The sequence below is a fragment of the Chelmon rostratus genome, chromosome 4 (genome assembly GCF_017976325.1).
Source record: "Chelmon rostratus isolate fCheRos1 chromosome 4, fCheRos1.pri, whole genome shotgun sequence".
NCBI classification, from domain to species: Eukaryota; Metazoa; Chordata; class Actinopteri; order Chaetodontiformes; family Chaetodontidae; genus Chelmon; species Chelmon rostratus.
The window spans coordinates 11,622,776-11,650,156 of record NC_055661.1 but is presented as its reverse complement, the minus strand read 5'-3'; the positions used below and the strand labels follow the sequence as shown (position 1 = coordinate 11,650,156).

The 27,381-nt window shown below is 41.8% G+C and overlaps 2 protein-coding genes across 2 annotated transcripts; both read right to left on the bottom strand.

The window, feature by feature from the left end:
• Positions 1-433: 433 nt before the first annotated feature.
• mknk2b (MAPK interacting serine/threonine kinase 2b) lies at positions 434-13,599 on the bottom strand. Its single transcript, XM_041934991.1, has 14 exons — positions 13,470-13,599; positions 12,604-12,812; positions 12,067-12,157; positions 11,762-11,863; positions 11,530-11,627; positions 8,947-9,026; positions 8,684-8,757; positions 8,391-8,495; positions 8,090-8,145; positions 7,793-7,888; positions 4,141-4,335; positions 3,863-4,027; positions 3,712-3,752; positions 434-3,603 (listed from the first exon to the last, which is right to left on the bottom strand). Exons 2-14 carry the CDS (start codon positions 12,652-12,654, stop codon positions 3,330-3,332), a joined length of 1,428 nt encoding a protein of 475 aa, XP_041790925.1. The 5' UTR covers positions 12,655-12,812; positions 13,470-13,599; the 3' UTR covers positions 434-3,329.
• Positions 13,600-20,109: 6,510 nt separating this feature from the next.
• On the bottom strand, positions 20,110-26,940 carry mob3a (MOB kinase activator 3A). The gene is made up of 4 exons (XM_041935664.1): positions 26,726-26,940; positions 24,749-25,320; positions 23,185-23,387; positions 20,110-20,535 (listed from the first exon to the last, which is right to left on the bottom strand). Exons 2-4 carry the CDS (start codon positions 25,164-25,166, stop codon positions 20,506-20,508), a joined length of 651 nt encoding a protein of 216 aa, XP_041791598.1. The 5' UTR covers positions 25,167-25,320; positions 26,726-26,940; the 3' UTR covers positions 20,110-20,505.
• Positions 26,941-27,381: the final 441 nt, after the last annotated feature.

The following is a 27,381-nucleotide window of genomic DNA, read 5'->3' as shown; positions in this document are numbered from 1 at the left end:
TCGCTAATTCAGCAGAAGTTTTTTTGTATTTTCTGGGAGATCATGAGGTGGCACACGGGAGCTGCAGCTCTTGCAGCAGGTTGCATCAGTCTCGTCAGATGTGACCTGTTTGTGAAGAGCGCCCCCTACAGCAGCTCCGGGTACAAGGTGAAACCACCGTCACATTTCAGCCAGCTGAGCTCATATTTACCAACAGCCAAGGACATATATGACAGTCAGCTCAAATATCAGGGAGTGTTACTGATAAAGGATTTACAGCACTGAATCAGATGAACCGGCCTCAGCCTTGGCCAAAAGATAAGACTGCTAGTTAATATGAAACTAGAGATACAGGAGAGAGCAGAGACCAGGGAAAGTGCAGTTGTTTTTACTTTGACCCTTCATGCTTTCAGCAAAACACAATGCAAATACAGTAACCAGACAGACGAGTGCGTAGTTCAAAGCATTTTATTGCATTTTTTTTAGAAAAACAATACAAAATTCTGTAGCAACTGTCATAAATGTTGCCTTGAGTGAACTGCAATCATTCACATGGTACAGTAAAGTGCTTATTTTAAATCAAAATATTTTTTGTAAAGGATGTATTTGTCAAATTTCTTCCCATGAACATAGTGGGCTTGGGGTGATTTGAGACAGTGTTTAACTCAGGTGTCAACTCTCAAAAAAGAGGACTGTATCAACAGAATGACCCCACACCATGTCCATGAAATGAACCATGTATAAAACATTTGATCAATGTTGCTGGATTGTAAATGCTTTTGCCTGTGGGCTACATTCAAATTGTGGGGAGGGTGATGGACTGTCCATTTGAATGAAAGACTGAATTTTAACACTTTCTTGTTTCAAAATGACTTACAATATAAAAATTGCGAGGCATAAGGATATCATTTTGTCCCCTTTCCCCCCAATAAAAGGCAGTCCAAAAAGCTACTGCCGTTTGACAAAAGTAGAAATGGTAATGACCAAGAAAACTCTTATTATACCATTCAGGATATTCCAGAGTATGGCCAAAGTCTGTGCGTTTCTGAGTATCCAACCCTATCAAAAGGTAGGGACTAATTTGTCTGATGCTCAAAAGGGAGAAAAAGGCAGAATACTGAACTGTATTGGTAATTTCAAAACCCCAAGATTACCTTGATCATCAGCTTAATGCTTTGAGATTACTGATAGCAAAGTAGTTTCCCAAATGGAGAAGAAACAGCTGCATACACAAATTCAAGTAAGTCTTATTATAAGACATAAAACCCATAATTATGCATCTGTAGAAAGGTATTTTAGAACTATTACAGTGTCCTATTATCAGTATAATGGCTCTTTCGACACCAACGGAGCCATTACCAGAGTACCGTCGCTGCAGTGCTGGCAACAGGACATGGACAATCAGAAGTCCCCACTTCTCACTGCTAGGTGATGGATCACATGTTCAATGTCATGACTTGAACCCTCTTTGGTGAAATGGCTACAGTGTTGTGAGACCTCATCACCAATCCATAACCTGTCAGTTTCAGAATGAGCTTAATGAACTTAATCTGAACAAAAAAAAAAAAAGAAAAAATATTGCCAACTCTTACACAAAAAAAAATTAAAACTCGCTTTCACTGGGCATGAACGCTCCAGCTCAACTAAACTCTTTCCATCTCACCTCATACACCACATACTCTGAACTTTTGAAAACAAAAAACATAAAAAAAAAAAGAACTTAAAGGAAAACATCCGGTGTTTCACCTGAACTGAACAGCACCTGCATGAAAATCGTCATAGAAAATAAAAGCTTATTAACAGCTATAAAAAAGGGGGAAAAAAAATCAGTGTGGCACATTGACATGGAGTTTTCAAACATAAAAAGTAAACTTAATACAGCTACACGTTCGTGGAAGACTTTTTTTTTGTTTTTTGTTTTGTGGAATGTTTTTCCTTTTTTTTAATGTTTCTTTTTTGAAAAATCTCATCTGCCTCAGATTTTGTTATGAGAATTTGTAATATCACTATTTTTAAAAGGGGTTTCTCATCAAACATAAGACTGGTGAACCCTTAGGAAACAAAAATTATGGTCCAAATAAATGTTCAATCAATAAATGACACTGGGGTCACATTGGTCAAAATGTGCTTTTCAAACCCCTGAACGGAGGTCTAACCTTTACTGCCAAAATATTCAAGGTTAATCTAATGCATAAATTGATTTGTAGGGAAAAAACAAAAAACAAGCTCTGGTTGTGGCAAGGGGACATGTCATGAATTCTCAACAAGTAACCCAGTTTCACTTGCCTGGCCATTTAACATAACTGGCTTATACAAACACCAGATACTTCAGAGCTAGCTCAGAGGGTCTGATTTTGCAGTGGCCCTGCATCATAACCCAAGTGCAATAGTTTAATTAAATACTATTAGACTTGTCTGATGATCACATACACTGAAAGGTGTGGCCGCTGATAATTTAGGACACATGTTCAGAAAATAAACTGAATCACTGCGACAGTAAGTAATGGCTGGCTGGGTACAGACGAACATTCTTTGCTCTAGGAGCATTAAGTGCATGGCCACCAAGCTAGATGAGTGCGTGTTTTATCTCAGACATTTACAGAAGAGGCTCAGTGTTGAGGAATTTCTTAAATGAGGTCAAAAAAAAAAAACAAAACAACAAACCCCCCCCCCCACAAAATCTTTGAAGTCCCCAGCCACATAATAGACCGCACCAGGCACAGACAGCATTGGCTAACAGCCCTTCCAACCCCTTATACTAAATCCCTTCGAAACAGAACAGCCTTCATCTTGGCATATTGCATAAGCTTGTACGTATCTGCAGATGGGCCATTCATGCATATACATACAGGCAAAGAGAACATTCCAGATAACTTAATTCACAGTGGATCCAGTTGTAACGTGGGAGCAGCACAACAGGTTGTCCTTTGGTGTCTGAGCTTAGTTTCGAAGATAAGTGTTCTGATTTCTTCTGAGCTGAGTTTTATGAAATAAAGAACTTAACTTAGAAAATACTTCTCTCTCCCTCTCTCTCCCAAATCATTAACTGGCCCTCCTCCCAAACTCTGACATGCACATATGTGTGTGTTTGCTATATGCAGGCCCTGGGCTGATGTGCTTCAGAAGTGCTGCAGAAGGGCAGAAGTGCTGCAGAAGGACAGAAGGCATTTAGAGAAAGGGCTACAAGCAACATCTCCCTTTACAGCGAGGCAAGAAAGCCTGAATGGCAGAGGAACCAAGGCCAGCTAGAGCCAGGGAGAGGGGCCAGAATTGGAGAGGGAGAGTCTCAGGGCAGTCCGAGATCTGGACTTGAATCTTAACGGAAGGTCGGAGGTCAGGGTTGACAAAGTTCAGGCACAGTCTCCCACAATCACAAGAGGGGCCAAGAGCTGACGAAGCTCTGCAGCAGAGACAGGTCCTCCCTTGGGCTGGCTGCTTCGCTGCCTGCGCCTGGCCAGCTTGGAGTTGGAAGGAGGAGAGAGGTGCATAGAAGAGCCAGTAGCGGTAACAACAAATGGGACTTCCTGCTGCTGCTGGTCTTCCATGCCATCCTGTTCAGCCAGCTGCCGGTTCACAGCCATGGCCTTGTCCGCAAAGAATGTCAGATCCCTGGCATTGCTGTTTCTAATGGACAAGATCAGAGACAAAAATAGTCATTGTTAATAAATTACATACAAGTTGCAAATATTTTAGACAAAGTGTCTTTGGTAGCTGTAACTAACATTCTCTCACCTTTGATGCAAGATGGATGTCGGCAAAGTATCAGATGCACCCTAAAAACAAGTTAGATAAAAACAAGTTAATTACAAACCACAACACTTAGCTAAACATAACGAATGTCTGTTAAAGACATGCAGTAGAGGCTGGTGATGTTAAGACTTACCCCCTGCACCCAGGGGTGCTGCAACACCTGGCTGGCACTCAGGCGGTTTTTGGCATCCCGAACGAGAAGTTTGGATATTAGGTCTTTGGCACTTGAGGAGATGTGAGCCCAGTCTTTCTCTGGAAATTCATATTTTCCTTCCTGGATACTCTCAAACAAAGTATTCTAGAAATGGAAATTAAAAACATTTACCATCAGTTACCTTGACCTGGATGGACCGATGTCCTGTACAAGATATAAGAACGTTCAAGGGCTCAAGGAATGTGTCAAATTTTTACCTGGCAGGTGTGGCAAGGTTCCCCTAATTCCCAGCCACAGCCACCACCACAGCGACCTACGAAGGGTGGGTAGCCGCTTAGCATGATGTAGAGGATGACTCCAAGGCTCCACAGGTCACAGCGCTTGTCGTAAATGGTGGCCTCCTCACTAAAGGCCTCAACGACCTCAGGTGCCATGTACTCTGCTGAGCCACACTGTGAGACAAAGAGGGGGCAGGGGGGACGTTAGTCAGGCCCAGAAATGACAAAACAGTAACTTTAACAGAAAAATAAACACAAGCCTCTTCTGGCTGCAGCCTACATTCCTTCACTCAGCTGATACCTCGTGGTTGCAAGTTTTAAAAGCTTGGGGCCCACTCTTGGCCTGTGTGTGACAGTCACATGCTTATCTGCAGTGGTGGGTTCATTTAAAATGTGCTATACAGCTTTTCTCAATGTGTTAAGGACACTGAAGTAGGAACACTGTGTACAATTACATATCAAGGGTAGAGGAAGGGAGGGCTAGGCTATAATGAAGCAGGTCAGTGTGGGTAGGCAGCAGCAGTAGTGAGTCACTGCTTTGACCATCCGGTGGTACACAAGCCAGGCGAAAAGGGCTGAAGCCAATGATAGGCTCAGCTCTGACGGTGCCTTGTTATGTAGCTAAGAGGGAAATTAGGCCAAACACTGAGCATGGAAAAGAGGATTGGTTGTCCTGCAGAGCCAGAGACTGGGCTGGGGCCTCGCTGGTTACATAACTTGCAAACACAAACACCAAATGCCGTCTTATACTTTCGGAACAGAAAAAAGGATAAGGTCGCTAGTTCAGCGGGACACGTTGATATTTGTGGAAAAGACATTTCATTGTTGCCTCACGGTATCAACTTATACAACTTTTATTGTCATGAATTTAACATGTTTCAGGTCAAGAGGTCCCCACCGAGGCCTGCATCTGGGAAACCTCTGGTTTATATCGATCCTTTCATCTGCGGGCGAGCATGTTTACATTGAGCAGGCATCTATTGTGTCCCAGTACCATATCCCAGCTGTCTCCTAACTCCTCCTCCATCCTGCTGCACCCTTATGTAATGAAATTTGCTGCACAGGAATCTCATCTCAGACAAAGCTGCTTCTGTCGGAGAGAAAACCCCAACCCCCACGTTTCCACCAACAACATCATGTCTGGGGCGACTCCCTCCACAGACGAGCCCCTCGGATTCAGGCCAAAAGCAGCTGCCACAGACATAAGACACAAAGGATAAGGTGCCTTAACACTGAACGGCAATGTGATAGCTGCGCTATCAAAGAACAGCTATCAAGGCTAACCTTAATTCAAAGCTACCCAAATATACACCAATCAAAGACAAGTCTTGAGGAAAGGTAGCCAGCCCAGGACTGCCTGCAACTGCCAGCTCTGTGACAAAAGCTGCTGGAGGTGAGGCAATCATGTCTCTGTGGTACACCCTCAAATCTAAACTTAAATGTATTCTTCCTGTGCTGCTGTTGCAAACACCTTCTGTACTTGCATCAGTCACGTCCTCCTCAAACCTTCCTGTAAACTGCAGATAACTGCTGATCAGCTGCTGTTACCGCAGGCTTTGTTGGCATTGCAACCTGGGGCTTTCCTGAAACCATGTGACTAGTCAGACCACACTGACACCACATGATGACACACACCTCTGCTGTTTGTAAACTATGGGGATTATCTGAAGAGGCTTACACTGAGGAGACATTTCTGTCATCATGCAGCTGTACTTACAAGAAATAGTAACACAGGCAGTCTGATATATTTTTTTAACTGTCAAAGCTGCACGTGTGTAGTGTCTTCATGTTGCTGCTCCTCCCAGATCCCAACTGCTTCACATGAGCATTGACATTTGAACAGTCAGATGTATTTCATGACGAGCAGACAAGCAGCCACATGTGCAGATTTCTTAGTAAACTAAAATTAGCCCTTTCCTAGAAAGATCCCTCTCCTCTTCCCTGTGTTCCTGTCTTTCTAGTTTGTACAAAAGAGCATACAGACACTTCCACAGTTAACTTTCACATTTTCAACAATCCTTAGATTAAGTGATTTAAACACAGTCAGTTGGATCAGGAACATAAGCAATAAACACAAAACCACATCATATTGTGCAACAGCAACTGCAGGAATGTGGGTAAAGTGGGGGCAGGGCGAGGGTACCAACAGTGAGATGAAAATCAGATAACATTGTTCCTGTGATCAAGGCAAAGAAAACAAGCCAGGGCGCATGAGCAGACTGGGTGTTTGTCCCTCCCAGTGACCCTCCCCCTCCCACTGGTCTAGCCAATCACATCTCAGTTGCTAGGTGTATATGGGCAAAGACTAAAATTTCTAGAACAAGCCTTATGCACAGCCTTTGTATAAAGAACATAAAGAAAGCGCAGACCAGCACAGGCGTGGTTGGGGCCACTGGGTGGAGACTAAGCAGAAAGAGAGGGTGGATGTTTTTCTCATACCACAGACAGAAAAGGGAAATGAGAGAGTTGGTGTTTTTTGGTTTCATTGCAACTTCTTCATACCATAGGACATGGCCTTTTAAAGGTAACAATGTGTTCCCTACAGCCTTACTACACCCCAAGGCTATCACGTAAGAGATGTGCTAGCCTGTCTTATCCTCAGGCATCAACTTTTCTTCCACTGGAATCACTGCATTAGATCAAGTCTTGTGGTTATGTACGAACATTTCCAGCAAAAAAAACCTTAGCAATATCAAAAAACAAAAAACACAACTAGGTAACTCACCCCAAACAAACAAGTACTATTTCCAAGTCCATGTAGACTAAACACGAGGCGCCCCGTGGCCCCTTAACTCTCCCCTTCAAATAGTCCAGGGATGGGCTCTCTATCCATTAGTTCTGCTCAAAGGAAGATGAAGTTACCAGTGTAGAACTCCCCACCCACCCAACCCTACATTCCTGCAGGCTGAATTATCCTTCACCTGCTCTGGTCCATCTATCCAGCCTCCCAAACAACCAGCAGACAGAGTGTGTGTTGACACAAGTAGAAAGCTTGCCAGTTCAACTTTACCATTCCTCTGTGAGGTTGCAAGGGTCCCACTTTTCTGGGCACTCAGAGGATTTTGTGCTGTGACGACAGCGGTAGGGTTAAACAATCATAACCCCAAAACTCATGCGCCTCAATATTTGCGACTGATAAGCAACAGAACGTGGACGTTAAACTGAGGGATAGCTAACCAAATGTTGTGGATACTGCAGCATGATAAGGAAAAGCAAAAGCTGCCAGCTAGGGTCATTAAGGAAACAATCCATATCAATTCAGAGAGACTTCCCAACAGTGAACTATCTTAACCTCAAAACAATATTTTCTCTCTCCCAATCAGAGAGCTGTCCTGCAGCTAACGCCACTGAGGATTGCCCAATAGGCAACCTGCCAGTTGGACTTGATAAAGACATTGTTTTACAGCCTAAAATCACTCTGCTTATCCACAAGTACACAGACCACTGTGCAGGGAAATGTGACCATGGCCGCATTACAGATTAATCTCTTCCTCGTTCTCAATAGCTATATCCATACATTGCTACCATGCATTTGCAGTCTCCTTTTCCCTAGCATTGTCCCATTCCCATTTAGAAAAGGGGTCTAAGCTGTTTGGCAAACAAGACAAGCACAATATGCAGGAGGACTTACAGGAGTGAGGAGCTCAGGGGTGGAGATGGGTGAGCTGTCACTATTCAGCTTTATCCCACTGCCCAAGTCAAAGTCACAGATCTTGACTGGGGAAATCTGACAAGAGATACAAGTTCAGAATCATTAAAATGCATCAACATTTTTTACAAATTTGGTATCATTTGTGTGGAATATCTACAGTGGGACCAGAGATTTCGACTGTCACTTATCATTACCAAGGTTCATATCACCATCTTCATTACTACATTAGTTTCCCTTTTAACTAAATGGCCTCAAATATGTTAGCAGTAAACTCACCTTGTCTGCACTCTCACAGAGAATGTTTTCAGGTTTCAGGTCTCTATGTGCCATTCCTATTTAAAAAATAAAAATAAAAAATTAGTCACCCTTTTCATACTAATATCTGGCCATAGCGCAGGGATCAATAATGATGCAACTGTGCTTAACTTAAGCTTGTGTTAAGTATGGCATCAATTCCTTACTACTGTACTAAAACCCATTTTACAGTAAGCATATATCCTTGGGGCTGTTGCCTGTGCCTTTTTGGTGATCATAAGACGTAATAAAACTGCTTGCAATTGTGTACGAGAGGTCTTACCCTTGTTATGCAGGAAATCTAGAGCACTGGCGATGTCCTGAACAACAACACTGGCTTCCTGCTCACTGAAGTGGCGTCTCTTGTGAATGTGTGCCAAGATTGACCCTAAAGGATGGAAAATAAGAGTATATTAGCTGCATTTACAAGGACGAATCATTAAATGAATGTCTTCCCACATATAGACAGAAACAACTGGCTACACACTACAGAATACATACATGCATTACAGAAATGTTCAAAAATAAACAAAGGGATCTGATGCAGGCATCCTGCAGCAGCTGTAATTCACTAACCTCCTCTAAGCTTTTCAAACACCAGGTAGAATTTGTCCTCCTCTTCAAAGAACTCCACCAGCTCCAGGATGTTACTTTAGAAAAGAAAAAAGCACTATGAGCCAGTGGTAACATGGTACTGTTTGTACAGTATGAAGGAAAGAGGACTAAGAGGCTTCAATAGAACAAGATTCAGCACAAATTGGATAAGTCAGTTTGTGATACTGTCTCCATGCATTCATCAGGTGGCATAACTTTAGTTGGTAATGACAGAAGGACATTACCTGTGGCCCTGGCACTGATAGAGCATCTCAACCTCACGGAAGACACGGCTGCGGCTGTGACCTGGTCTTTTCTCAATGATCTGGAACAGAACATTGTGGTTCAGTCACATTGTCTAAAAATAACCTCTTAAACAAATGAGTCTGACTTTCACGTTTTCCACAAAACTAGAATGGAGAACAAAAAGTGCTTCTGACAGCTTCAGAAAAACTGAGCCCATCTGTGACAGTTAATATCTAGGTGAAGACCATCCCTTCACACTGCACCACAAAACCCCACCTGTGGCTGTGTTTACTTTAGACCAGGCAGTATAACACAGATATACATTATATATTCCATACACATTGCCCATAACTGGTTTCTTTCCAGACCTGTATTTCCCTGTTTTCCTACCCATATCCCACCATGTGACACAGTTGCAAAGACAGCTTAACCTACTTTCAGTGCAGCATGCCAAACAGAGACTGAACAGAATGAGACTGAAACAAGTCACAGCATCTCTATATTTAGCCTTCATATGCGACCCATATTTAAATCTTAAGTGCTCTTAAGGAGCCATAAGCATTCCTTTGAATGATCCCATGAGCTCATCCTAACTGTTTATCATAACAACAAAAACAATGCCATCCAAAAATAACTTTGTGCTGCCTGGAACTAAACCACAGAGGGGCCACCAGCTGCATGATACTCTGCCAAGAGAGACAGAAAGACAGACTGCTGACACCAAAGCAAAAGGCCTGAATTTTCCAGCCCTGGTTGGTTATTGTCTGCTTGGGAGGCTGTGCATGTTTCTCTTCCTGGTAGCTGGATTACAGCTGCTATTGAAGCCCAGTGGGGCCAGAGTTGCAGTGTGTGTCTAGGATTAATGCACAGACAAGAGGCCTATGAGCAGCCCAAAGCCGCTGCACTGTTCCAGTCTGAGTCAGCAGCACAAACAGCCACCAATCAGCTCACTTTCTCCTGATCATTACAAACCTCCCACCGTGATAATGACATGTGCAAGATTTAAAAGAAAATGCAAAACATGGGTGATGACTGCATTATCATCATAATAATGGGTCAGCAGTTATTTGAGAGGTACTCCGACTTGTGGCTGTTTATACAAATCACACACACAGCCTGCTGCAAAACAAGGCCCCACCAAGTCCCACTGCAGGTTCAAACATCAACCCAGGGTTGTGAAATTGCACCTTTAAGGAGAAGATTTGTTGGGTAACCAGAGCTTCAGATAGGCATGTGCTGCACAGCCCTCTGCTTGTCCTTGGTACTCGGAGGCTTTTGTTGCAATTGCAACACAAGGAGCCCACACAACTCACCCCAGTCTGGAGGGGGAGGGTAGAGACCAGACATCTGGCAGGAGCAGTCTGAGCCCCTCCGACTCCTAAATGACCTCCAATAACTGCCGACCCTCATGCCTCCCCCCCCAGAACTGCAAAGTCCCAAGGGATCTTCCAGCGATCCCAGGGTAAACAATGCTAACAGACCATGGTCACATGACAGAATCTGTGCTCCGACTCCTCTGAAATATTAATGGTATGATATGGACACTTGTTCTTTTGGGAACCAGTCTTTAGTCACTATGTTTACAACTTTAACAGACCTAGACGGCAGAAAAATGTTTAGAATAAGAATAAATAATAGCTTAGTGTTTACAACCAGCATCCACATGAGAGTTAGAGGCCAAAAAAATCATAAGAAAAACAAGCCTAAGTTCCCAGTTGTGAAAAAAATTTCACAATGTTTTGTTCCTAAAATGAGGAAATAAGCATTATAGAAAGCAAAAAAAGGAAGCCCACATGGGCCAAGACATGTATTCACGAGTCCACACCCCATTTGGAGAGGAAAAAGAGAAAAAAAAAAAAAGTACAACTGTACTGAGCTAGAAGGAGAACAAAGCAGTGTAAACACCCTGGGTCATAACTCTCACCCAGCACCCCTCCTTCCTCCCTACGTGGGTTTTTGTTTTGGCACAGTTACCAGTACACAATGTTCTCACTACGAGCGTCCTCTGTAGGCAATAGGAGTTAAGAAAAGGGGTGGGTATATCCCTCCCAGCTCTGTGATAGGCTGGCAAAGTATAAAAACAGAGAGGGGGAGGGCCTGCTAACAGCAGCTAGTGTTGCACACTCAGACAAAAAAAAAGAAAAAAGTGAGTGCAGCAGTAGCACAACACAGATGAGAGCCTGCAGACGTCCCCTATAGATCTGAACTAAGGGGGGAAAAATGGAAAAGAAAAATCCTGCCCCAGGATCAGAAGTTTCCATGGTTTCTAAAGAATAACCCATGAAAAGAAGGCAACATGGACACAATGACAGACATCTCATACCACAGCTTTCTTCCATTTAACTCTTCGACAGCAAGTGAACTTAATGATGAAGTAACAAAGCATGGTCCTAACATGTCTATATTGGTCACTAGCCATGGCACCCCATACAGACAGCAGGCAAGCATTATGTGTCAACAACTATGTTCACAGACTCATGAGAGATGAGCACCAACTTGCAGGAATCAAGACTGCATTATGCTAATGTTTTCAAATATATTACAGTCATCCATTAAGCATGTAACAATGTCTGCTTGCTTACCTTGACCGCATATTCTTTGTTGGTGATGAGGTTGATGCATGTTTGCACTCTGGCATAAGCGCCCTCTCCTAATACCTCTTCCTGCAGTCTGTAGACATCTGTGGCATCAAGATTGCCAAGTCAGGAAAATACTCAATTGTATTAAGGAGTGGAATCTCGAGTTTCAACAGATTTGTTCTATGAAGAGTTCTTATAACAGCAACATAATGATACTGGAAGTAAAAGCTTTTACCCTCGAATCGTCCAGAGAAACTGTCAGTTGCCCGGCAACGCTTTTTCTTCTTGTTTCTCTTCTTGGCATCGGGGATGTCAATAGGCTGACTGGAAGGCATGTCTGTGAAAACAGGAGTGCCTACATTATCATGTGCCAGTTAAGACATGACCCATCAAACTCAAAGAAAACACTTACGGAAAACAAAACTTAACAGGCACTCAGTGTCTTTATTATGAATATTTTTTTTAGCAAACTGGAGAAGCCACTGCTTTTACAGAACACACAGATTAGAAAGTTAGTTTCACTGAGATAAAAATACTCACCATGTCTTGGGGAGGAATCAAAATTAAATGAAGAATCAATAAGATGGGATCCATTTTTAGTGAAGTCATCAGATTCAAAGGGATTTTGGCCCTATGGAGTAAGAAAAATAATGATAAGAGCCTTTGTTATCTCCCATCCTGCCACCATAAACTGAAAGTAGACTCCAAAGAGTAAAACAGCTGATGGCCTGAAACTTTGAACACCTGATGCTCAATCACCAAGTAATCCAAAGCCATACAGCAGTCCACTCCAACACAATACAAACAAATAGTGCAAAATATGAATGCAGAACATTTTCAGCAACAGTTCAAATCTTAGCTGTCACCTACTGGAGTGCACTTCACGAGCTCAACATACACGTGACATCAGGCCACACAGCATATGCGTCAGCCATAAGATGTAGGAGAGCAACAGATGTGTTTATATATAGCGAGGTGAGGTCCTCTCATACATGCTGACAAATGCTCCGATTATAGAGCCTTCCCAAAAGGCATGATAGCAGCTCTGCATTGTCCCTCAACAAATATCAAACTCACCTTGAACGAGCGGTGGAATCCAGTGACTTCGGTGATCTTATTTTGAACCATTTTTCTTCGATTTGGGGTGATTTTTGGTGGACGTGCGGCGGCGGCAGTGGTTTTGGGATATCAATTTGCACTTCTCCGAAACAAAGTCGTTTCAGAGAGTCGCAAGTGATCACACTGCGCTGGCTGGTGAGCTTGCTGCGGCGCTTTAAACGGGAGCCCTGTGGACAATACGAAACACACCGCAGCGTTACAAACCACATTACCAGAACAAACCACTGAGATACGTTACCATCCAACTATCACCAGTTTTGACAACTTTAAATGAAAGCTTAACCCATTAAAGCAGACCATTGCAGCTTAGCGTTGGCAAATACACGTCACATGCTCATGGGGTAATAAAAATAGAGTGCAACAACAGCTAACTAACGTTATAACGCAACCACGTTTAGTTCAGTTGTTAGGTTGCTACAGCCTTTCTAATAGGGCAAGTTAAGAATATACCAAAAAGAAAAGCTCAATACAAACGTTACATTTTGGGTAAAATAAGCGAATATGTCGGAGAGCCACGCTGTTTTCGGTTTAGCAGTAACGTTAGCGGCCGCTACAACAGCCGCAAGGAGGCTAACATTCTTTTAGCTAACATTACCACGCTCCTGAATAATAACGGTGAACTCGCGAAACGCCTGTCTCGAGCACTGGTCGCACGAGTTAGCAGTTAAAATAGACTTAACTTAAACGAGAGCCAACGAAGGTTACCTCCCGTTAAAACTGAAATATTAGTATACTGTTGCGAGGCGAATGGGTAAAATCACCTTTTCGAAATAGCCAAACTGCGTGTAGGTTAACTGATATCCAAAGCAGCTGTTTTTACTCACCCCGTTGGTAATTTTACAGCTCCAGTGTTAGCGTCGTTGTTTGACCCACTGCTTCAAAAGCCGCAGAGGACGGTCGCGGGGGGGGATACGCCTGATAGGAAGTGCGTGGAAGGTGGCGAATAAGCAGCAACGTAGGTGGTTTTATAACCTTCCTGCTGACTCCTCCTTGTCTCCACCCTCCTGGACCGCATCAACAGACTGGATGGATCATGTGTTTTCTGGAAAAGGATATGGTGGCTAGGTACCATTTCGTCCCATTAAAATAACGTTACCGCTGTTGAAAGTAGGAAGCTCAAATAGCTCCTCGGAGTGGTGCGGAAGACAAAAAAAACATTTATCATGACGAGGAACGTCATTTAAATGGCGTAATATTGTCTTAGGTGAACTTCTGAGCACATGTTAAGAAAAGGCCTCAGAAACAAGTTGGCTATACAAACGAAACGGTACGCGGCCAGTGAGCTCTGTTTTGTTGCAGGGAGCACACGATGGCATGTATGGAGGAACCAAACGGCGTGTACGTGCGCCTCGGCACCATCAGCACCTACGGCTGTTTGTATGAAAGCGATGAGACGATCTCAGCGGAGGTGGGAAGGGACGGGATTACCGTAGCATGCAGACAGACAAGATCCACCAGTTTACACTATTTTAAATGATAAGAACAGTTTCTGCTGCTGTCACTGGACGTCAAAGCCACATCATAAATAGGGGCTGGTACATTAGAGAACCATTTGTCAGATCAGTGCTATGTTAAATATATAAAGAAGGCGTGCAAGCACACACCACCTCTCTTACTCCTCTTTGTATCTCAGAAACGGAAAAATGTACATATGTAATGCTTTATTATCACACCCAGTGATGGACGGCCATTGCCAGATGAGTGTTCAAAGAAATTCCCTGCCTGAGTCACTGCACACAGCTAAATTACTGACCGGGGCAGTGGCATGACTTCAGCTGTTGTGGCATTTCAGTATCACATACACAAACATATTATAAAACACACATACTCACATGCAATCTAGAAGAAGGTTCAGATGTTTTCCTTTGCAACTTTTAATAGTAAAAAGGAGCAAAGGAGAAACACCTTAAGTAGGAGCCCTGCTCTCAAAAATATATGGAAGTAAAGTAGTATGAGCATCAAAATGAGTCCACTTTCTGTATCAAGAGTAAAAGTACTCAATGCAGGCACAATGTCAGTGTTGTTTTATAATTCTGGGTCGTTATTGCTGGTTACGGTGTATGCAGCAGTATGGGAAATAATTCATACAGTGCAAAGTAATTTTTGGATTTTGTGTATAGTAGTTGACAGGGAAGGTGAGCACTGCAATGGCTAGTTGCAGCCCCCGCCTTTTGTGATGTGTGACAAGGCAGAGACAGAGCACGTTTCAGAGCCTGATGAGGAGGCTGCTCAGGAGACACTGTCTCATGGTTGTGATAATGAAGGAAATCCAAGAAGTCTGATGATGTGAGATGCTAATTGCGAAATGCCAGAGCAATACTTTCACAGACATGACAAGTTCATAGAGTATTTTCAGGGATTAAAGGCTATGGTATTTTGACAGAGGCACTGTAGAGGGATGACAAACCTCTTTGTTATCTCATATTAATATTGTTATTTTACATGCATCCCCTTAATGAAGTCCAGATACTAGTAGAAAATAGAAAATGACAATACCTTTTCAGCAACTTCCCACATTTTACCTTGTATGCCAAGAAGTGTAAATGCTTTTTTTGCACCACGTGCTTTGGCATCAAGCTCTACTGTATGTCCTATGTGATTTGTCATGTTAACTGTTATTTATCACTGTATATTATCCGTAGTCCACAGACTTGCTCTGTATAGCATTCATTTATTGTTTATCAAAGGTGTTCAAGTTAAAACCATGTATGGTTTGTTTTCTGGAGTGGACCGTCTTGTGACTGGAGACTTTCAGCCTCTCCTCCTCCTTTCACCTTCTGCCCCTCAAACGTAAGCCCGATGGTAGCAAACATTACGCAAGCTGTTGGCTGCCTGAGCACATGGTGTAGCTGAGGGTTTAGTAGGAAAACAAGATCACACGTCGAAGTGCAGGGGGTGGGTCTGTGTCACCACAGGTCAAAAGGAAGAGGGATAGGCCACAATAATAACTTCAGGTGGCAACAACCCCTCTTCTGATGTGAATGGCACTTAACCAGGAGACACTCAGGAGGGGGCTCTCTGTATAGGCAGAAGTTATCCCAGTCTGAAATATGATATAACAGAGTAGTTGTTTGTGACAACGGCGCAGTCCAAGGCTAGTCTTCCACGATATCCTGATATTGTATGGAGATAAAGCTGTAGATGTACAGCAGATATTTGTTCAAACAGTTGGATTGTTGCCATCTGTCTCAGAGGATGTGTGCAGATGCAGTATTTTCACTGTGTTTCATAAACGACATTCTCATGTAGTTAATGTGTGACTTTCCAGTACAGTAAGCTGCCCTGAAATTTAATTCAACACTTCTTCGAAACTGCTTTGCAAACATTTCAACGCCCCACTAATCCAACGGTGGGCCAGTCAGCACAAATTCGTGCTGTGCAGCCAAACATTATCCAAATTCATACAAGCTATTTTAAACACTAGGGCAGATCTCAAAGTTTCCTGTAATACTAAACATGTCAAGCTGAATTTTGAGCAAATGTGTGTAAAATCATACACATGACAATTACAGTACTTCCATTTGATGCAACAGCGCAGCAATACAAAATATGCAGCCTTGGGTTTGAATATCTAACTCATTGTAAACACAATGCAGAGCTGCAATAGGCTGATACAGAATATGTAACATTGCCAGAAGCCTGTAAGATAATTTTTCAAAGTTTAAAGCTGCTTTAGTAGAAAAGTAAATTTGCACAACTTTATGATCATGTCAGAATAGAACAAAGAGCACAAAGCTACACTTGAAATACTTTATAGATGGCTAGAAGTCCTTTTGATTGATGCATTGAAACGAACTAGCAGGATTTGTTGCAAAACATTCCTGTACTATCTATTGCAAACAGTACAATACCACATTCCAAATGCATCTGTGTGAGTGAAGCAGCACTGCACATGTATTCATGAAATGCACGTCTGGCATGTCCAAATACAACTGTCAAAGTCTAACAAGATAAGTGCGCTAGAAGCAGCCCGCTGTCTTACACAGCCGCAATAAGTTGCATACTTCTCAGTAGGGAGGTAACAATGCCCCATCGTGCTGATCGTACCTTTTCCGAGAAGACTTCCCAGAGCAAACTTCTTAGAATGAAGTTGTCTCCAGTTCGGAAAAGACTCAAACAAAGCCTCTGTCAAAAACATAAAGTATATGTGTTAGTTGTAGCAGTAGAAAGACAACCCACTGCACAACTGAAATGAATCCAGTTTTCAGCAAAACTCCTTTAACACAGAAACATTTACCAAGAATTTTTCAACAGCCTTTGTTTTGTTCCAACTCTGCTCCAGTTGTGCTCTGGAAAACCTTTTGCATGCTTTTTTTTTTTTGCACTTTGCTCTTACATAACCACGCATAACAAAGCATTCTGAATTTAATCATGTTTTTTAAATTCTTAGAATCTCCTTTCAGATTGGGCAATACGCAGACTGCATTCTGTTACTTGTTACTAGCACACAGTTGAAATGTTTTGTCATTTTCATGGACTTTTCGCCTGGGCTGCAGTGTGTGTGTCACTATATAATTTCTGAATAAGCAGCTATAACTCAAAGTTTTAGTGTTAACATGTAATGAATCATCACCAGTGCGCTACTTTTTAGAAGCTTATAGGAAGTGAGTGGGTTTAAGGCATTGGAACATAATAATCAGCCTTTGTCGTGCTATTGTGCAAACTTCAGACAAAATTACAGTGCACAGAGGAACAATTGCATGTCCGTAACAGAAAGGGAAATTGCTATTTGCTGTGGATTGCAGTCACTTGGTTCACACAGACATGGAAATGTTATTTAGATTTGTTTTTTGTAGATTTCACAATAGATGATGTAAAAGTATAGTGAGATATACCTACATGGTATTACACATGCACAATTACATATTTAGGGCTGTAGCTAATGATTGTTCTCATTGTTTATTAGTTCGATCATTTTCTCAGGTAATTGTTTGGCCCATTAAACCTCAGAAAACAGGAGCCCCCTTCAAATAGCTTGTTTTGTCCATGACCACCCCATAACCCACAGATTAATACCTCGAACAGAGAAGCTGGCATTAGCAAATGTTGACATTTAATTAATCCATTATCAAAAGAGGGCATGGGGTTAGGTTGTACCAACTGGAATAACTTTCGTGTGGTCCCACTGTTAAATAATTCATCATCTTACTGGAACCTTTATGGTTCCTCTCCAGCTGTGGGCTCTAAAAATCATTACTTTTCATCTCTACCAACTACAGCACTTTTTGAGGCAACTGACTCATAAGCCACACAACCGTTAAGGGTGTGTGCTCATTCCAACATTTGCTGAGTCACATTATCTCCCAAACCCTTTTCTCTGCTTGTAAATAATCACACTGTGCCACCAAAACAACTGGCAGACACTGCTGCATAAACCCTGACAGAGTTGGACGGGCTTCAGTCAGATTGGATACAGCCCAAAGCTCTTCCCGTAGGTCATGGCCTCTTTCTAGTACTTTCCCTTATGTCTCCCAACCGCGGAGCACATCAGGGCTGCCTGGTACATTCCAAAAGTGAAAAACACACCAGAGAGAGGAAGAGCGAGAGGCGGACACAGCTCACCTCACACGTAACAGACGTAGCGCATGCTGCCAGAGTACAGTGGAGTGTTTGCAGGAAGTGACTCCGCTGGGAGGAGGTAGAGAGGAGGGACAGTCCTGTAAGAGGATCAGGTTGCAGCAGGCAATGAGGTCATTTCAATGGCTGGTGTTAGTGGGGCAGATAGTTACAGTGTGTTGGTTTACTAAGATTTATACTAACATGTCAAAATAGCATCTTGAAAGAAGGAGGGAAACTAGAAACAATATATTTAAGTTGTGAATATACGTGCAGTGGCATACACATCCAGCTGGACATGACTGACAGATGCTCAGTGATGGCAAATGACTAAGTACACTTACAGAAATACTTGTACTTTGAGTATTTCTATTTATGCTACATTATACTTCTACTTTGCTACATTTTAGAGGGAAATATACTTTTTCCTTTTTTTACTCCAGTACAATCATCTGGCAGCTGCAGTTACTGGTTACTTTTCAGATTTAGATGTGAGTCACAACACATACCAGCTTCTAAATCATACGTTAGATAAAACCACACAGCGATATATAAACAGAGCTTCACCTCAACGGTTACAGCATTAAAATTCCACCAACATGCTAATTTCTCAGTTGGGCTGGGTGATCTTTGAAATCAGTATATTTGGGAGTATTTTAAATAATAATACGCCACAATATAACACATTTATGCAAAATAACATACTAATCAAATTCATGTGAAATAGAATGAAAACTCTCCAAATGTGAACCAAAAATTTTAGCAACTAAAATTTGCTCTGAATCATTAACTCAACTCAATGATAATAAAAAATGTTTGTGTTTCCACTCAAAGTTGTTGGTATAAAAATATATACCAGTCTGAAAGGGTCCATTCTTTGAGTACTCTTAACATTTTGAATGCAGAACTTTTTCTTTTAGTGTTATTAGGACCTGAATACATCTTACACCACTGCAGATAACGACCCCCAGCAGGTCCTCCTGCAGGGGTAATAAGGCGAAATGTTCCTTTACAAAATGTACAACTTAACAGTTTATGATTGTCACAAGTTGCCTTGTATTTGTGTTTATATTGGACTGCTTCTTGAGGGCAAGACTGCTGCTCAATATTTACATAATCCAAACCTTTATGACTGATGACAGTCTCTAACTCTGACCAGCAACGCTGTTCTCAAGCCTATTCATGACTGTTGTTGACCCAATCACGCAAAGCTGGGTTCATTCAAAACAAAAACTCTCTGTGTATTCATCACAGTACAGTCTGGCCTGTTTCTTACATAACCAGATTAGTCAAAACACTAGCTCGAATCAGGTCTAGAAGGGCTCCATGTCCCCTCTTTATGACTTGAACTGGGACATTGGGCAGATTGTGTAAGGGCTACAATATTTATTGCAGCATTTCAGTATTTCACCATGGTGAAACGGTTTTAGTATCTGATGCCACCCAGTGGACAGTTTCACAAATGGGCTTTTAAACATGTGCTGCCACCAGAGTTTTGTCATGTGAGGTTCGAGTCTCGTGTGACCTTCAGCTGCCAAGAGTATCTGCAACAAACACCTGACATCTGAGAACCTGCCTGGTGGCCCAAGGCCCAAAATGTGCAATGACACAGACTTGATAATGTCCGAGTCACCTGCAGGCAATTACTGTATTTAGTTCATTTCCAGATACTGTATGTATATAGCTTTTGAATGAATGCTACCATACCACATTGTGATTTGTACATAATACTTCCTGCATGAAAGTTCAGACATGACTGGGAAAACTGACTGAACTGTCGACAGTTTTAGAGAAAAACATGGGGAGGGGGGAATCAATAGATTGAGCTAGTGCTAAGCCAGTATTAGCTTCAGAAAGCAAAATCAGCCAGTGTTCATTTAAATAGTGATTACCACATTCATATTAGAACAGAGTAGAGAATAATTTTAATGTAACAACATAATGATTTTATAGATGTACAATAAGAATCATACTAATTTTAGATCATTTTAGTCAGAAAGACAGAAGCGTCCTGGAATGATTGAGAGTCAGATAAAACAGAGAAAAACATCAACACAAACATACACCTCTGATAATACTGTGCTCTGATAAAATGTTGGAAAACTTTTTTTAAAAGGAACAGAATGCCTCATAAGACAAGGTTCTTGGTTAAAACCTACAATATGTGGCTAAAATAGATTACAGTACTTAAATATAAAAATAGACTCTTTTCTGAATTTGTTTGTTCTTTTAGTTCTCCGCTGCAGTCTTCTAGATGGACGGATTCGTTCGTCCGGCGTGTGTCAACAGGTGAGCTGTGTTCCCTCAGTGACACATCCGAGAGGTCATCTCTTTCTGCAGACACAATGCACGCACACAGTACAGCGAGTTAGAGCAATGAAATCTATCACAAGACAAGAAAGTGCTGGATGTGAAAATTAGCGAACAGAAAGAGGTCAAACATCCCCATCATCTCCACAGCAAACATCCACGTAATTGTGTCAACTTTTGGTCACACAGGCCTTTGTTAAAGCACAAGACATGCCAGGACACACACAGAACATAAAGCGTCTCACTAAGCGTGGAGGGTTCATTAAAACAACTATTTGGGGCTATGCAGGAATGCAGCATGACTGATTCATGTCTTTCAAGAGACTTTCATCATTTTAAAATAAGAATTTTTCAAGATCCAGAAAACATGACACCATCTAAATCATTAAGGAAACAAAAAAACATGTCTTTGTGGGACTTTTTTTGTAGACACTGGAATTATATGTGCAACAAAGGTCCCCTGACAGGCTCCTGTTTCCTTTAAGGGATTTTTGTGAGTGATGTTTATATCCCAAATAGCAGCAGTAGCAGCAAAAAAAAAAAGAATACAGAAGGAAATGACATCATGTTGCGAATTGCAGCTCACGTGTTGCAAATTTCTTTATGGTTCATGGTCAGCACTTTAAACTAGGGCACAAGGGTGCCCGAAGACTTCACTTTTTCTAGCAATCACTAAATAAAGGACACAGTTTACCCACTGATAGAGTATTTATCATCTATATTAGCTTATCAGGGATACATCAGTGTCGGTGTATACTATGGCCGATAAGATATTGCAACAAGAAATACCCAAGATGTGCTTGAGATACTTTAGCAACAGGGTCTCGATTACATAGTTTGTCCAATAGGAGGTGCTGACAAGTTTATTTGCCAACTATGAATTTGAGCGTTGGTAGGGGTGGGAGGTATATCGATTTCATCTCCGTCACCAGTGTCAATACTGTCAATCCCGTGATAAATGTCTAAGCATATTTTTTTTAAAAAGGAGTTTCACTGTTGCTGCGATAACGTGCAGGTATTGGAGTTACATCCCTCACCTTTTATGTTCTGCGCTAAAATGCTGACTCCTGTAACACCAAGATGCGGAAACTAACATTATGAGCAATGCGCGCACATTTCTCCGCTATTGGCTGCAAGAACCAACGCAAAAGTCTTCATCTATTGCCCCCATCCCCAAGAAATGTCCCCACAATAACAACAACTCTTAGGCTATATGTGTGCGCTAATCATTTTCCTTTGGACTGCCTCGAGGGACGATACAAAGCAGGGTTTGCTTCAAACCTAAAAGTCAAGGACGGATCAACACCGACTTCAAAACTACATGTTTTTATGTTGCTTTACTGTATATCTTGCTGGTTAGTCTATTGAATTTGGCATTAACATGCAAGGCTAAAGTGGCTAGTAGCATCTATTCTAGACCTAGATGCTGGAGTAATGTGGCCTATTTAATATTGAGAGACTGTGAAGAGAAACTGTGCATGTTAAGCCAAATTTGAAACCAGTCAAATAACCAGAGTGATATGTTGTGTGTGGGAAACTGTTTTTCACTTTGCTTTTTGTGTTGTGTCGTAGCCAGACCTCACGTTATCTCCACACTTCATACTGCAACACCAGCCCAGCTGGTTTTGTTGTTACAGTAGAGCTGCTGTGTGCCGTGACGGTATGTGCGTCTGTTGCATGTACTTGTACATAATGAACTTGATAGACATGCCCTGTGGAACACTGACTACTGTGCTTATTTAATATACTTCGGGTTTTCTGTCAAAGTAAATGATGTCAGTATGTGAGTCTGTCAGTGTCAGGCAGTAGCGGCGCGCAAAAGCAGCAGTGTTACTAGTTTGACAACATTTCTCAGTAGCGTGGTGGTAGTCGTTTTCTACATCAAACAGATTTCAGTAGCTCAGCTCTTAATTGATCACATTTCTTCAGGGGTAGCTTGGGTGTAGTGAAGCTTCATTTAATTTAGAGTAACTGGCAGCTTGGCTCACTGCACTTTCCAAGTAGCTTTTCCCAACACTGGTGTCTGTGGCTGTTATATGTAAATGTTTTTGATCGGTGTGCCGCGTAAATTGTTGCAGAACATTATGATGTCACAGTGAAGTTGACCTTTGACCTCTTGGGTACAATATGTCATCACCTCATAATTTTATCCTATGGGAATTAGTGTATGAATTTTTCAGTTATGCTCAAAAATGTATTTTGTCCTTGAGTCCAATGGACACTTGTGGCAAACCTGAAGAAATTCCCTCAGGGTGTTCCTGAGATGTCACGATAAAAGAACAGATGGACGGATTGATGGACAACCCGAAAATGGCCATGGCTATTGCTGGCGAGGACGCATAAAAACAAATAAAAGTGATCCTTATCAAAAGGTTTTATGTTCTGAGTCAAATATTGACATCTATCTCGAAGTTCCAGTACCTGTCAGGCTCCTTTTTATTTTATTATGCACTTTAATACAGTAGTTTCATGTGACTTTGCACATACTGGTAGCTGTATGATTAATGCCGATCGTCTTACAAAATAAAATACAGCTTTAACTAGTTTAGGAGTGAGTGTTGGAAATCCCATTACTTCATAAACATATGAAAAGCCTTTTCTCGTTTTGTAAACATAATGTCATTTCCTTTTGTATTCAGCTCAATATTAGATGCTATGTCTTCTTTAACTCACCAGAGGCTCCAGCTCTTTGTGGTCCGTGAGGTTGAACTCAGTGACAAAGTAATAGAAATGCTTGTAGCACGTATTGACATGAGCCTCGGCCCCCATCTGGCTCACGCGATCAAAGTGGTGGATGTAGACGTGGACAAACACCCGGAACAGACGAGACAAAATCTTCTTAGCCACCTGCATGAAGGTCTTAGGGAAGGGAGTACCTGGGAGTCAAACAGATGGAGAGAGCACTACAGTCAATCCAGGACGACCTCTTGCATTTTGCTTCACAGAAAGGAACACATTTGAAATACCGATGTATATATTGTAGTGGTTACAGAATATTTTAACTACGTGTCAGTGTGATTCTTAACCTTTTTTGTCCCCCAAAGCCCCTCATGTTGGAACCAGCCTGAGTCACGTCATACGTGAATGGAAAACCAACACGACTTGGTCTGGGGGATAAGCCTCTGCTCTAACCAAGTGATTAATTTAGTGTGTCGTTTTGCTTTGACTAACTCAATAATATTTCAGGAATCTGTTCCAGAGGACAGGCGCGTCAGAGGTCGTTTCTATTCATAGCCAACTGTACATTGTGTGACCCATTTTCAAATCCATTGCTTGGATGTTTCTGTAGTTAGGCAGATGCCAAAGCACACTGCATGCACACATGCAGAGAGCTACAGACTGAGATAATAGCAAACCGAGAATGCCGCAGCAGCAGAAGATTAGCCTGTAGCGTTTGCTATGTGCAACACTGTCGGTAATCTAATAAATGTGGCCTTGCAGATTGAATCTGAAACATCTCTTGGTTATCTGTTTTTTTTTTTTTTAAACAGTGCTTTCAGATTTAAAATGCATTCACTCATCAGAATTTTATCTTGGTTTATTTAATCATTGAAGTCATTTAATAAGTTAAAATACCATATATTTGCATATTCCAAGAATAGTTCCAGACCTTTTGGCTTGACCCCTGAAAACAAAACAATCTTCTTGCAACCCTCTGTCATTTGCTGCATGTCTACAAGTTGTGACCAGCTGAATCAAGGACATATTTTTATCCTTGTGTTATTGGAACAATTTTTAGAGTCCCCCAAAATCATAAGTGTAAATATGTTCTTTTCTGCTGTCCTCTTCTCTGCTGGGTTGCAGCATCACAGCTTCTCAATTGTCAAAATTTGCTGCTCATCTGTTTTATATTATTATTAGCTGAACACCACTAATAAGACATCGCTTTGAGCTCTTCAGAGTTGGGATGGAAACTGATCATTATTTCACAACATTTTATGGAGCATAATGAATTGAAATAGCGTAACTGACAAGAACTTGTAACATTAGGATCTGTGGTCATTGTCTATGGATGGCTGACAGCTTGGTTTGCACACAAGCAGAGTTCACTACCTGACTCAGAGATTTCAAGCAATCCTTGAGATTCTTTCCATGAGGATTTCTTGAATGTTTCTTATACTGAAAACACTTTTTTAGAAGACACACAAACCCAAAAAAGTCTGTGACCTAATTCTGGATATCAGCATAGACAGTTTAAAGCCTTAACGCACCATCTGTAGTGAATCTCAGCACTTACCGACATTGGTGGGGAAGATGTTCTCATTGTTGATTTGTACCTCAATCCAATCCATGAGCAGGCTCATGTATTTGGGGGCTGACAGTGCTGTCGGCCTCTTGTACTTGTGCTCGTCCTGCCAGCGGTATTCGTACTTGGGCCCGCCGGACATGACGGGGCAGGTTTGATCAGTGCATGAGTCGCTGATGGTGCCATAGATGAGGTTGATTCGGTTGAAGAAGTCGACCACGTGGACGGCCACCCAGTCATTGAGGTCCTCGCCGTGGGGCAGCTGCACGGCCTGCTTCAGGTCCAGCCCTGCATTCAGAGACGCCTGGGCCTTCTTGTGCAGCTCGAAGCGCTGTGTCCCGGGCTCAAACTTGCGCTTGGGCCGGAATGTCCTGTCTTTGTTGAAGACTTGTTTCAGGGCCATGGACATGGTTGCATGTGGTGGCAGTGGGTGATTTGTTTGAATGCTTCTAGTGAATTATTTACTATTAAAATAGAAGCAGTCAAAAGGTTGTGACAATAACCAGTGGTGAATCTTTGTTAGCGACTGTCTTTTGCTATTTGTTTCGACTCGGTCTGTGGCCCTGCAGAGGCAGAAAGGGACAGAGTTTGATTAATAGATCTACATTTTCACTAAAGTGCTGACTGTCTATCAAGCCAGTTTTTATAAAATATTGCAGTCTATGACTACAACTAGGGCTGAACAATTAATTGAAATATTATCAATATCACAATATGGCCATGTGCAATATCCAAATCACAGGAGCTGCAAATTTTTGACATTGTAAAATGTATCACAACATACCATAACATGAATGAAGCCGTGTGGTGCTACAGAGATGTCCCAGCATATAAATCATATTCTCCAGACTTAACGAAACACACTAGTTTGGTGCTGACCCCATCAAAAAACATGTCATCATCACTTTTTTTCATCAGTCAATCATTTCATCATTTGGTCTATCAGATGTTAGAAAATAGGGACCTGGGAAATGCCCATCACACTTTTCAAGATAGCAGCAGAGATCCTCACAGTTAAGAAGCCTAAACATGGTAATGATTGGCATTTAAGCTTTGATATGCTAATCAATTAATCAAGTAATCTTTTCAGCTCTATTACAATCTTATACATACATGAGAGTTGATTACACAACAATTGCATCTGTGTCGCTGTCTTGGGCCTACAGCTGCATGCAGGAATGTTTTCAGTATAAGCCCTGCCTTGTCCACCTACTGAGGCAAATGTAAATCTTAAATTCAGTGTTAATCTTAGCATTAAAAGATGGAGGTCATGTCAGGATGAAGTCACAGCTGTCTGGTACACGAATATAAATAACGAACCATGAGGTTTATACCTACTGATTATCGCTAAATACAGGACATTTGCTTTATTTCTTACTTTGATTCATCTCTCCACCACTACACGGTGTGAAAAGTGAGGAGGCTCGAATTCACCTTGAACATCTCAGATAAACGGCAAGTCTGAACAGTGACAGCAGGAAGGCTTTAACGATGAAACATCGTGTTAAAGTGAACATGAGTCATTTCCTCTTTCGGGCGCTAATTCCGCCGTGAAACCGAAGAATCTGCGGAATGACAATAAAACCGAGTCAAACCGTCTGATACCACTTTAACAGGGCACAACAAAGCTCATTTAGACCTCAGTCTAAATATCTGCAGCCCCAGCCGTATGATAATGCGCACTTTATACCGTTTTTAAGCACACTTTGAGGGATAAAAGCCAGAGATTAAACAGCAGGGCACATGACGACTGTACGAAGTTTATACGTGACGTGACTACCGCTAGCTAACTCGGTCAGACTTGTTGCTTCCAGCTAAAAACCCCGAACTAGACAGGACAAACCCACTTTATTCATATCTAATACACATTTCAGCTTCGATAAAACCGTGTAAAAACATTCAGTCTGTCAGAAGGATGATCAAACGGTGACGAAATCGCACAGTTGAGAGCCACTTTGCCGAACTTACTTGTTCCGCCTTCCTGTTCCGTCAGTTTCCTTCGATCTTTTATCGAAAATTGTCTGGTCACTGATCAATAGCTTTACGTCAACAACATGCACAGACTACATTATGGATACATTGTGCGATACATGTTACAGGGTCACTGTTATTTCAATAAACATGTCACTTTAATACAGAAACTAACGCCTGACTCCTCCCTACGAAACGAAAAGTACACCACAGTCAAGTTACAGACATTTATAGAAACTTCCGGTCAGAACCTTCATAATAATGCACCTCTTTGATCAATGTGGCGTAACAACAACTTCACTGCTTTAATGTCCACAAAATCATTTTACACCATATATTTATACTCATTAACTGATATAAGAGGTTACTCAAGTATTGTGGATAATTTCAATTTCGAAGTACTAGGACATTTTAGGAGACTTTTTACTTTTCCTCGATTACACTTTAGGGGCAATTAATGCACTTTTGAGAATACAGCAACTATCTGATGCTTGTGGTCATGATATCATAAAATATTGGTGTCGTCCGATAAAATATCCAAAATGTGAACTATCCAAATGCCACATAATTGCAAAATGCCATGTGTAGGCCTAAGTGATTAATTCTGTGAAAACTTTACGCCATTATTTTGAAGAGTAATTCATCGTCTTCCG